Source organism: Lethenteron reissneri, chromosome 17, assembly GCF_015708825.2.
Source record: "Lethenteron reissneri isolate LAM-NWPU_2019-01 chromosome 17, ASM1570882v1, whole genome shotgun sequence".
Taxonomy (NCBI): Eukaryota; Metazoa; Chordata; class Hyperoartia; order Petromyzontiformes; family Petromyzontidae; genus Lethenteron; species Lethenteron reissneri.
In genome coordinates this window covers 2,241,089-2,254,191 of record NC_083795.1, presented here as the reverse complement: position 1 = coordinate 2,254,191, position 13,103 = coordinate 2,241,089, and the positions used below count along the sequence as shown (strand labels likewise).

General features: G+C 44.5%; 1 protein-coding gene across 1 annotated transcript in view; it reads left to right on the top strand.

Annotated features, from left to right (window-relative positions):
- Positions 1-225: 225 nt before the first annotated feature.
- Positions 226-13,103, top strand: part of IDE (insulin degrading enzyme) — a 31,561-nt gene continuing 18,683 nt past the window's right edge. The window contains exons 1-9 of the mRNA XM_061552813.1: positions 226-296; positions 3,061-3,245; positions 6,889-7,096; positions 8,244-8,413; positions 8,943-9,065; positions 9,901-10,013; positions 11,204-11,366; positions 11,872-11,964; positions 12,844-12,935. Of these exons, the coding sequence (XP_061408797.1) occupies positions 232-296; positions 3,061-3,245; positions 6,889-7,096; positions 8,244-8,413; positions 8,943-9,065; positions 9,901-10,013; positions 11,204-11,366; positions 11,872-11,964; positions 12,844-12,935 (1,212 nt within the window). The 5' untranslated portion in view covers positions 226-231. The remainder of the gene's footprint in view (positions 297-3,060; positions 3,246-6,888; positions 7,097-8,243; positions 8,414-8,942; positions 9,066-9,900; positions 10,014-11,203; positions 11,367-11,871; positions 11,965-12,843; positions 12,936-13,103) is intronic.

The window sequence follows — 13,103 nt, the reverse complement described above, 5'->3', positions numbered from 1 at the left end:
TATATCTACGTAACTTTACCGAAAGAATCAAAGAGTATTGATCACTGCAATCACAAAAACTTCAAATCGAGATTCAAATCACAAATTGCCACCACCGTTGTCGATTCCGCAATAACTGTGCGGGCGGAGTCGCTAGAATCGATTCGTCGACCGTCACGAGCGCGCGCACCGCTAATGCAACGCTGTGGGGAATCGATTCCAAGATATCGATTCGCGGATCGATCCCGGGGGATGCTGCCACTTGTACCGCTGTGCGGGCGGTCGCTGCTGCTGCTGCGTTGCGGCCCGGCGCGGAGGCGAGTGGGGCGAGCAACGGGGCCCCTGACCCCGTGGTGGTGGCGATTGTGGTGGTGGTGGTGGTGGTGATGGTGGTGGTGGTGATGTAGCGCTGATGAGGGTGGTGGTGGTGGTGGCGTGCGGCCCGTTCGGTCGAGGCCGCTCACGTGCGCGCGTCCCTCAGAGAGGGTCACTAACGATCATGGGGGTGGTGATGTGGTGGTGTAGTGGTGTGGTGGTGGTGATGGTGAAGAGGTGATGTGGTGGTGATGGTGATGATGTGGTGGTGATGGTGAAGAGGTGATGTGGTGGTGTAGTGGTGTGGTGGTGGTGATGGTGAAGAGGTGATGTGGTGGTGATGGTGATGATGTGGTGGTGATGGTGAAGAGGTGGTGGTGATGGTGAAGAGGTGATGTGGTGGTGATGGTGAAGATGTGGTGGTGATGGTGAAGAGGTGATGTGGTGGTGATGGTGAAGAGGTGATGTGGTGGTGGTGGTGAAGAGGTGATGTGGTGGTGATGGTGAAGATGTGGTGGTGATGGTGAAGAGGTGATGTGGTGGTGATGGTGAAGATGTGGTGGTGATGGTGAAGAGGTGATGTGGTGGTGATGGTGATGTGGTGGTGATGGTGAAGAGGTGATGTGGTGGTGATGGTGAAGAGGTGATGTGGTGGTGGTGGTGAAGAGGTGATGTGGTGGTGATGGTGAAGAGGTGATGTGGTGGTGGTGAAGAGGTGATGTGGTGGTGATGGTGAAGAGGCGATGTGGTGGTGGTGGTGAATAGGTGATGTCGTGGTGATGGTGAAGAGGTGATGTGGTGATGTGGTGGTGGTGGTGAAGAGGTGATGTGGTGGTGATGGTGAAGAGGCGATGTGGTGGTGGTGGTGAAGAGGTGATGTGGTGGTGATGGTGAAGAGGTGATGTGGTGGTGGTGGTGAAGAGGCGATGTGGTGGTGGTGGTGAATAGGTGATGTCGTGGTGATGGTGAAGAGGCGATGTGGTGGTGGTGGTGAAGAGGCGATGTGGTGGTGGTGGTGAATAGGTGATGTCGTGGTGATGGTGAAGAGGTGATGTGGTGGTGATGGTGAAGAGGTGATGTGGTGGTGGTGAAGAGGTGATGTGGTGATGGTGAAGAGGCGATGTGGTGGTGGTGGTGGTGAAGAGGCGATGTGGTGGTGGTGGTGAATAGGTGATGTCGTGGTGATGGTGAAGAGGTGATGTGGTGGTGGTGGTGAAGAGGTGATGTGGTGGTGGTGGTGAAGAGGTGATGTGGTGGTGGTGGTGAAGAGGTGATGTGGTGGTGATGGTGAAGAGGTGATGTGGTGGTGGTGGTGAAGAGGTGATGTGGTGGTGGTGGTGAAGAGGTGATGTGGTGGTGATGGTGAAGAGGTGGTGATGGTGAAGAGGTGATGTGGTGAAGGTGAAGAGGTGATGTGGTGGTTATGGTGAAGAGGTGATGTGGTGGTGATGGTGAAGAGGTGAAAGTCACAGTCACCCAAGATCATGCGGGTGGTGGTGGTGGTGATTATTGTGACGGCGGTGGTGATGATGTGATGGTGGTGAAGAGGTGAAAGTCACAGAGTCACCCGAGATTATGCGGGTGGTGGTGATTATTGTGATGGTGGTGTGGTGGTGATCATGAAGAGGTGAACGGCAACAGGGTTCCCCAAGATCATGCGGGTGGTGGTGTGGTTGTAGTAGTTATATTGTTCGGAGTGGTACCATCAGCGGTGCTGATAGTGTCGGAGATATGGGTGGTGGTTGTATTTCGATAAGTTATGTCATTGTTAGTCGTGGTGGTGGTGGTGTCATCTTTGGTGATCTTGGTGTCCGTGATGATGGTGTTAGTGGTGGTGCCTGTTGATGGCGTTGGTAGTGGGCAGTGATGGTGTTGTCGATAGTGGTGTTGGCATCGGTGTTGATATGTCAGTGGTGGTGATCGATGGTGAAGTCATTGTCAGTGGTGGTGATGGTATCGTGAACAGTGTCAGTGTTCGATGGTGAAGTCATCATCAGTGGTGGTGATGGTGGTGTAAATCAATGATGTGTGGGAGGGATTTTTGGTGGAAGCGTCAATAATGGTGTCAGTGATGGTGGTGTGTTTGGTGGAGTCCGAGGTGTTATTGCTGTATTTGGTGTGGACGTGAGTGGTTTAAGTACTGACACGTAAGTAAGTCGTTCCAGTAGTGTCAGTGATGTCGGGTATTGTTGGTGGTGTCAATGCCCAGTGCCTGTACTGCTGACGTTAACGCTGTTGCTCTAGGAGGTGATAATGGTGACATTGGGGTTAATGGCCATGTGGCTATGATCATCGGTATCGCCACTGATTATTTTATATATAAGCACCACTTGAGTTGGCTGTTAGCCATTTAAATTATCTTTGGGGTTTGGTGATGCTTTTAGTGTCATTGATAATGGATTTCGTATTTAAAGTTATTGATTGTGACGGGGCATTCGGAGAGGTGGACGTGCTAATTTATTTGCCGTTTTGTGGTGATAGTATTGCAGTATTCTATTACTATACTATCACGTTTATTGTCATGGTTGGTTTGTCAACACTGCTGCTGGCATTGCCTCACTGTTGGTGTCACTCATCGTGTTGCTGTTGTGGCTGTTGTTGTTTTCTTGTCATCTTGTTAATGACCACCTCGTTTTTTTTGTTTACAATATTTTAATTCATAGATAGCATACATCAATTAACATAAATAAAGTGCTAAATGTCAACCGGGGCATACCGTTAACACCAGCTTTGTGTCGCTGCTCGACTTTGGGTTTGTCCCACCAGGTTAATTTCGAGTCGCATGACCATGACGGCCGCGGTGGCCGTGAGATCCGTAGCTGCGGACGTAGTGAAGTCGGTGGAGGATCGGAGGGAGTATCGTGGCCTGGAGCTGAATAATGGCATGCGTGTTCTCCTCGTACGGGACCCAAGCACAGACAAGGCCTCGGCTGCACTGGATGTACACATCGGTGAGTTCCCCACGTGTCCGCTCAGATATTTACGTTTGCACGCAGTGCAAATGTGATTGGAGTTTCGGGTTTTTTTGCCGACGATCGGTGTTGGTGACACTGTCAGCTATTGGCATGGACGTACAAATAAAAGCTGACTTTACCAATTGCAGGCAACACTGGAAAACCATGACTGTCAACTTCACTCTCATTATCTTGCTCAGTCCCGTGTTTTCCACCGACGGTCAACATCTCTCGTATGCACTCGCGGTGTCTACGGCAAACTCTCCCGTCTCCATACTCACTTTGTCTCTCATGCGTTCATTATCAAGGACACTTTCACAGCGCACCTTTGTATGCATCGCAGATTTTAATGTGTCCATGCCTCCCATCTCCCTGACAAAAATAGATAATCAATATTAATCGGCTCTCATTGGTATGATAGAGAACGTTTAATGAAATTGTGTCATTTCATATATTCCTATATTGGCACTTTTAGAATTAAAGCCTGTTTTGGGCTTTTTGTGCAATAGCCTTGGCTGAAGTGTGCTGTCTTTCCTCTGTTTCCTGTCACCAGTTTTCACCACCGACTATCTGCTGAGTAGCGTAACTTTTTATGGGGATGGTATTGGAGAGGAGGAACGTCTTTGTTGATGTGTTATCCCTCACCCGTTATCTAGACAGAACAAACGCCACACATTCCTCGTTGCTGTTTACTCTACTTAGACGTTGTAAGAGGCGCCCTATGATTACTATTTCACTACCTTCCGGACCCAGCTGTGTGTGCACTTTGTATAACAGGCTCTGAACACCAGCTCTTTATGTAATGTGACAGCGTACATACTTTTTTTTTCTCGAAAGTAATGAGATTACAGATTTAACTTCAGCAGGCCTCTCAGTGCTGGGTTTGTATTGACTGAGGAAGTGACTTGACCCTTTAACATGGAGGGCTTGGGTTGAGTTAAGGCGTACAGGATAAGTATTGATTTCAATGCTAGCTCATCCCTCCACGTAAACATTTCTCCCTGAAGAGATGTTGCATTGGTGTACAGTTGTTGGATTGACCTGCTGTATAATCATGCATCAGCCTGACCTGATGGTGCTGATGTGAGGCATTTAACCGTGTGTGCGTGCGTGGATTCACATATCAGGACGATGAGCTATTTTGAACAATAACGGTCTCTAACTATTTTTTTAAATCAGAAATACAATATTACATTTTTAATAGTTTACACCTTTTGGTCAAGTATGTGTTTGTGGTAAGCTACATCTTGTGTTCATTTCAAACTGTACCTTGTGTATTATGGACTCATCGCTCTGTCCCTTACTGTAAAAATTATCAGACTGGGTGACCTGGTGGTTATAATGCTCAACTGATAATCGGCAGGCTGTGAGTTTAAGTTCCTGCTGATTGACGTCTCAAAACGATTGTTCCGTCGAAGTAGACGAACCAAGTTTGTTACTTTGTAAGAAGTCATCGGTCATTGTCGGGGGAGATCTGCCTCCACAATAAAAATGTTGAATTACCACTTCTGGTTTTGTGCTGCCAACAATTGAGATGGGTGTCACCCCTCCTTGTGTGATGTAAAAACATGTTGAGATAAGTTTGCCGTAACATTTACCAACTCTGTTTGAATGATCGGGACACAAAGATTTTGGCAAGGTGCGGTGGTGCACACGTGTAGTCCGTAGCGTGTTTAAAAAAAAAAACATCTGCAGGACTTCAAATTACCTATAGAGAGCATTACAGCCAGTAGGTTTCCAACCAGTGTACTGGATAGAGCGGTTTAGGACTTATTTCTTGTGTTTGGCATTTCTCAAGGTACTCTGTTGTCCTTGCACAAAAACGATGAAGCATAGATAATGATTGAAAATACAAAAGCAGGACTCTCTTAATTATGAAATTATGAGACTCATTCAGGCTTTCCATATAAATAAAATAATTCTACATTATATGTATACCATATATGGTAACAAAACAATGGTAAATAAGTAAATGTGTCTTAACATATCTTGTAAGCCTAAGAGTCTGCCCTTAGGAAATATAAGATTTGTTTTCTTCAGTGAACGTCTATTCACAATGACTGTGCATTGAATGTGTGTGAGTGTTTGTGTATGCAGCAGTGAAGACGTGAATTGCACCAAAATCTAGGAGCTATACGTGTGCACTTGTGAGACATGTTCTGGTCATCTGCCATTTGTTATTGTTCTGTTACATGCCGCATTGGGGACAGCTGCATACTTAGGCACGTTTGCTCCTAATAAAGGGTGTCTTGTGAAGTGGCGTGCTTTGTGTGGTTGCACTTGAATGATAGCGTGTATGTCCAAAAAGAAGTAATATTAATCCCATCAGACCATGTAATAATGGTCCTAAATCCCTCACTACAATATAGCAGCATGAACCACATAATGAAATTTCGATTTTTCCATCTCAAAAATTCACATCCCCCGATGGTTTGTGGTAATGAAGGTGGTGTGAATGCACCTGATGGCAGATGATGCTCAAATAGCATTTCCCGGGGCACTCGGGAATGGTACTGTAATACCTGGCAGTGGTAAGGGTTGGTTGGCACATTAGGTATGACAAGGAATTACAAAAGGTGGTTTAATGAGTAATTCTGTCTACTCTAACAACAAACACCCTTTATCAAATATAAATCCAAAATATAGGAAATCGGTAAAATCAGTGATTTAACTCGTTGATGGTATTGTGGGTAATGACATTTGCTTATTTTCAACATATCAGATAAAATTTTATTTACATTTTCCAGCATGTGAATGAGGCCAAAAATGTCACTCAGCTCAAACTAGCATGTCGTGATGGTCACTTCCATTAAAATCCCTGAACTAGTAGTGAAAATTCCATAATACCATGGAAGGAGCAAGTTTATCCATGGGGAGTCTATTCGTTTACTTCACATAGAGGATCACTTGTTTTATTCATCCAAAAAGGGATGATGGGCTGAGTCGAACCCTCATCCAGATTGCATCGGACTTGCTAACCTCAGCACCCCTGGCCATGTATATTCTTACAATAATGGTTGTATAATTGGTAAGAGGTAAATTTAAATATTAATAGCATTATTTTTTGTAACTCTTACTGGGGTTTTTTCTGTCACTTTTTTTTTTACAAAATCTAAATTTGGCTGCCTAAAGCAACAAATGTATACTCTTTATAATTGGTGCATGGATGGTGTTGAAAAGCCCTTTTTAAATGAAATTTCCTCTCTCGCATGTCTCCACACATTGCCACAAGAATCTTTACTTTGTCTCGAGATGTCATGCCATCAGAGGTCGCAAACGGGTTTTGTTTTCTTACCCGTACCCGGCCGCACCAGGGTCGCAAATGGGTACCCGTACCCGTACTCGGCTGGGTACGGGTACCTGTTCCCTACCCGTACCCTACCCAAAATGAGTGACAAACGGTTACTCACCAGTGACTCGCGGCCTACCCGTACCCGGCCGCACCAGGGTCGCAAACGGGTACCCGTACCCGTACCCGGCCGGGTACGGGTAGCCGGGTATCGGGTAGGGTACGGGTATCGGGTACCCGATTGCGACCTCTGCATGCCATTGAAACGATTTGTAAAATCACGATGAAATAAAAAATGTCTCGGTGGGAGTTCCATACGCGCTCACTATACCGTGCGCACCGCTCAAACAGGTTTCTTATCGGACCCCGACAACATCCCTGGACTGGCTCATTTCTGCGAGCACATGCTTTTCCTGGGAACGAAGAAATACCCCCAGGAGAATGAGTACAGCCAGTTCCTGAACGAGCACGCGGGCAGCTCCAATGCTTTCACCAGCGGCGAGCACACAAACTTCTACTTCGATGTGTCGCACGAGCACCTGGGCGGCGCCCTCGACAGGTATTTCCCTCCACGGCCACGCAGAGCCTTGGGCACGGACGGCACAGCGCCGGGATGGCTTCAGCAGTTGTCGAATGCGCGACAGGATCTGGAAGAGGAATCTTGTTGATTGAATAAAAAATTAATAGCCTTTTTACCCCCTTTTCCAACAAAAATACAGGAGTTGTTAAGATGTTCCAACAGCAAATAGACACCTATCACAAGGCGTCAAGTCTGCATTAACCACACATGCTTTGTCGAAAACATGTAAACAAACATGCTTTGATAATGTATGCATTGTCCTTCAAAAGAATTGGCCTAATGAGCGAGTGTTGAGAAACACTCACCCGTTAGCTTGGATTTGGAGTTACAATAGCATCGCTTTTAAGCCTTCGGACTCAATCCCCTCATGCAGTGTCATTAGTGGCGTTAACGCCCACCGCTCAGGAGATTTTTCCACATGAGCATTGTTGTTATTCTGTTGCGTTAGCCCGAGTGGCATTATGCAATTAAAGTTAAGGTTTCATCACGCTAATAGGTATTTGAATTAAAACCGTCAAGGCCTGAGAATATTTCTAAATTGCTACGTGCTCTGGATGCGCACTGTAAGTTTTACACACTAGAAATTGCTTTGTATTTAACATCATGTTCCGCGTTCTGTATCTTTAAGTGATCGAATGTAAAATGATGAAGACTGTTATATCAGAGGTTACAATACAAATATTGGATCTGTTTCACATCTTGGCAAATGCACTTTGTTTATTGGCAAAAAATGTACTGCTGTCTCTTATCAACCGTGGGGGAAATCTGCAAGGTAATGTGTTTTGGCTGTTACATTAGGATGTTAAACTGGCCCATTAAGTACAACACCCAGTATGAGTCATTCATAATTTCAGGGCTCCCAATCTCAAAAGGTCATATCCACCCTTCATATATTTAACACATAAGGAAATGCATTTGATAACACCTCAGCTCCATCATCATTAACGCTGCCTTATGACAGCGTTCTGATTTTTACGAATACCATGCTGCAGACATTAATCCTTTCTGTATACTGAGCTCCACTGTATTTGATAAGCTTCTTGCAAGCCGCTGATTCTTTTAATAATCCAGTTGCCTACGGAGGAGACGCCCACCATTGGGATAATGTCACATTTGCCTGCTTCAGGTTTTCCCAGTTCTTCCTGTGCCCACTCTTCGATGCAAGCTGCAAGGATCGCGAGGTCAATGCGGTGGACTCGGAGAACGAGAAGAATCTCATGAATGACTCCTGGAGGCTCTTTCAGCTGGAGAAGTCGACTGGAAACCCGACTCACCCGTTCAGCAAGTTTGGCACAGGTCTGGATGAATCCCACAGTCCCTTTTTGCCTGCTCAACACACCGAGTGCTATTACATATTTTATTGCTGAAAAATAAAACTAAGCTACCACTGCCAGCTCTATTTTTTTTCTTCATACATGTCTTATCAAAACCACTAACCAAATGGGGGAGCTTGTTTTCGCATGAGGACTAATGCATGATTACAATATCTAATTCTGGTTAACTCGAGGCTCTTTTGCCTAAAAGTTTGACCAATTTGTGAATAGTTTTTATCGTCAGTTTTAATGATGTCACTTTTGTAACTCTTGACTTGTAAACGTTAGTTCGCATTGCTAATGATAAACTCATTTGGTGATGCTGTGTTGGCAATGGTGCACAAGCACAATGAACAAAAATCTCGACACACTCGTCAACATCGCTACCTTATATTTAAATTGTTTCTGTTTAAGGCATTGTTCTTTTAAGGCCGTGATGTTCTTTTAAAGCATTGTTGTTGTTGAGTTGGTTGGGTTTTCAAGTAATGACATACCCTCATTATCTTTTACAGGAAACAAGTACACGCTCTCGACCAGACCATCGGAGCTCGGATTAGATGTCAGAGATGAACTGTTAAAATTTCATTCCAGCTATTACTCATCCAACCTCATGTCACTCTGCGTGCTTGGGAGAGGTTAGTCATATAATATTTAAAAAAATATTTTTTACATTAACTCGTGAACTCCCAATGAAATCTGCAAGTTAAACGAGTTTAATACATCAGCACTTGCACTTCTAATTGAACGAGGTCATCCGTGTAGCATAAACAGCATACAAATCTAAACTCTTTTTTTTTCTGTGTGATATTTTTGCAATGTTGGTTTCCTGAGTTAAATTCACCCCAGAAATAAACATATCTAAGTAATTTTACTCCAACGTCCATTAAGGGGTCACAGGCGTGTTGATGTGGGAGCTCTAACCCAGTTGCCAATGGATGTGTTGCTGTAAGTAATGTAGTAGAGTGCTGCATTTTTTATATTTCAGCAACTTCTCTTTTCATTGCGTCTGCTCGCTAATTCCACGTCAAGTAAAAGTGTTTGTCTGCTCAAACACGGAAAATGGCAAGGTTTTACTCTATTATCATCCTTGCTCCAGAAGTGGAGGTTCCACATTCCCATGTCGGGGCTGGTCAATCCACAGGATGGCATTTGTTGTTTTCACACAAAGTGGAACTCGCATTATATAGACCCAGGTTGGTGATAGGCTGAGCTCTTCAGAGACTGGGATTTGAACTTAAAACCTTATGATCATATGTTGAGCACTAAAACCATAGCACCACAGTTAAGATTCTGTGACGTGCGATTGTGTGTAAATGTGTCCCATCTGCATTCCCACTCAGCGTATTTACCGCAGCACTCTGCTTTGCGCGTTGGAGTTTCCATTCTTCCCTTCACACGCATTGACCTAAGCTCGGTTAACTCTCCAGGCGTCGGTACTTCTGTATTGATAAAGGGTGTTTGTTGTTGCAGAACCACTGGATGAGATGATGGAGATGGTTGTGAAGCTGTTTGCTCAGGTAGAGAATAAGAACGTGCCCATCCCGGATTTTCCTGATCACCCTTTTCAGGAGGAGCACCTCAAGGTAATGATGATACTTTCCATTGTAATTATCATAGACATCATTAAATAAAAGGTCTTTGGAGGCGACGGTTGGTGGATCACATAAATGTTAAATTCCCTTCCCATGGGTGTCACGGCACCATACCCTGGCTTTCCAGAAGAAGGTGGTAAAGCAATTGTAGATTCCACCTATTCCGTCTGTATGGGCTGGAGCGTTACCCCTTCGCGTCTGGATATTCTCCGCCAGCAGTGTTGCAAGATAGGAATTGCAGGGCTGCATTTTGACCTTCAACACTAGCATGTGGGTTGTTTGACCATACTGCATCATGCTGGGCAGTGCCGGGTTGCCTCGGACAGGTTCAGATTTTATTTGTCACTGATGTTAGCCTTGTCTGGGAATCAAACTCATTTTGTCGGTTTTTTTAGAGCAGTTTACATAGCACTGTACCACCGCTCCCGTTATATGAGCCCAACATTTCCACTCCAGGTTCAGGGCTGCCAATACAGATGAACACTGCAAGCTGCTTACTTAACCTCGATGACACTTTGACCTTTTTGAGTTGAGGGTAATTACAATTCATCATTCGCCTTCAGTTTCAGTATAAATGGCCCTTGCGTCTATGTGCACAAAGGCGACTGACCTTAAATTAATTCACCCCTTTTCAGCCAATGTTGAGTTTTCTTTTTGGGAAATTATAATAAATGTCATAGTTAATGTACAGTATATAATGCAGGTGTTTTTCATCATATTCTGCATTCTGTGATTCACACAAAGAGTACATTGCACATTCTTGCTGCAGAATAAACAACAAAATACTGTGTACCTAATAAGACATGCAGCGTTTGTATTTAGTATTCAATAGATTAAGTATTCTTAGTCGATGGAAGTCACAAGCCCTGTGTAATTGGCAGTTGTCACCTGACTGAGGTCACGTTGCATTTGGTCACATGATGCTATTGGCAAAGGATTGTTGGCCACCAAGGCCTCTATGCGGAAGAATGTTAAGAACACTTGAAGAAGGCTGCATGAGCTGTGTTTTAGCCTATATATCCGATACATCCTGGATGAAAGCTTCTCAAGGCCTGAGATGGCATTTCTACTTATGTTGACACTCAAGAGCAGTGTTTAATGTGTTTATAAATGTACATGTAACTCATGCAGTACTTTAAATGTGTGTATTTTTTGCTGGTGCCTGCTTGCTCTGGTGACAGCTTATATACAAGGTGGTGCCTGTCAAGGACATCCGGAACCTCTATGTAACGTTTCCTATCCCGGACCTGCAGCCACATTACAAGTCCAACCCTGGCCACTATCTCGGCCACCTCATTGGCCATGAAGGGCCAGGGAGTTTGTTGTCCTTCCTGAAGACCAAAGGTGAAATTCGCACAGTGGACAACCACATTGATAGTTACATCCACCAACATCTTCACGACCACAATTGCAGTTGCCACCACCATCGTCTTCACCACCACCACCAACAACAATAAAACGAGCACCACTGCCACCGTAATCACAACCAACATTAGAATAATCACAACCACCACCATCAACAATTGCTCTGCTAATGCAACTGTTTCTTGGGTTTTCAACTGCGTGTCCCCCATCTACGGTATCAATAGCCTCATCGTCAACTACAAAATTAATCAAAACAGGTGACAAAATACACGCTGCTGAATGCCTATCTTTACCTGAAACCATTATAATTTCTCTCTTTCTAACCACACAAGCCTGAGTATTCTTATTAGCTTATCGAACCTGGAATGTCATAACACGCTAGACATATCCATTGCCCTGTCTGTCGGTGGTGTGATCTGGAATTGATCTGGAGTAAGTGAGGCAAAAAGGCTGATTTGTAAGCATGTGACACTGCGTCATCCAGGCTGGGTGAACATGCTCGTCGGAGGACAAAAGGGTGGCGCTCGCGGGTTCATGTTTTTCATCATCAACGTGGACCTCACAGAGGAAGGACTCGGTGAGTTCCGCATCAACCCCTGGCTTCACTGAAGCACCATCCACGAAGCACGTAGCACACAATCATAACTCCAAATAGCCCGTTGTTCAAATTAGGTATTGACCCCAGTAATGGGTGTAATTATACATTTGTGCAACGCCCACATTTTATTCCCAGACTCATTCGTTTTGTTTAATTCCATTAATTGTATTCCTAATAAATCTTGATGGTTCAGATGGGCTTAGGTGATTACTCATTTAGCAAGGTGCACGTAATGAGAACAGAGTGGTAGTGATTAAATGCAGCAAGGGATTTCAACTTTCTCCAGACTAAAGATTACTTAATGGCATTCTTTGCTTTTGGCTGTTTCAGAATGAACAGTGTTGTAGATGAATAAATACAGAAGCATGCAACAAACTAACGTTTGAATGGAGTATGCGGGTTTGCCAAGATATAATATAAAGTCCAGCATTCTCATGATTCAATGGAATGTTACTACTCCTGCTTTTGTTGGGTCTAGTACACAGTAAGCTGTCATGATGATGGTAATAACCACACCCTGCTGTGCACATAGAGGGCACGTGGTGGCTGCTAAAAGTTAATATTTTTTTACTCACTTATGCTCCTACCCATTGGCAGCCCCTGCACCAGTGTGGATATTTCCTCGATGGGGCCAGTCTCATCACAGGGCAAACACTGACTTCCTACAAATTAGTACTTATTCAATTGATCCCAGAGGGATTAAGTATTCTTCATACGATACATACCACGCACCTCTTTTGTAGCAAAAATTGGACAACATTTGGAATAGAAATAAGACATTTATTTTATCATGTGATTCATGAGAACCATTTTATGTATTTACTGTCCCACATTTGTTGGTTTGTGTTCCTTCCCTAGAGCACGTTGATGAAATAGTGCTGCACATGTTTCAGTACATCAACATGCTGCGGAAGGAAGGACCAGTGCGGTGGATTTTTGAGGAATGCAAGGTAAACATTTTCACACGGCATGGTTTTTCCCTTTCAATTTGTACCTCATGTGAAGGTATTAACTCCTTTGACCGCCCACAGCTGCGCCTATCAAACTTCAAATTTATATCCTTGTTTTGGCATTCAAGATATGGGGGGGGGGCTTGCACGAAATTGTGAATTTGTCAG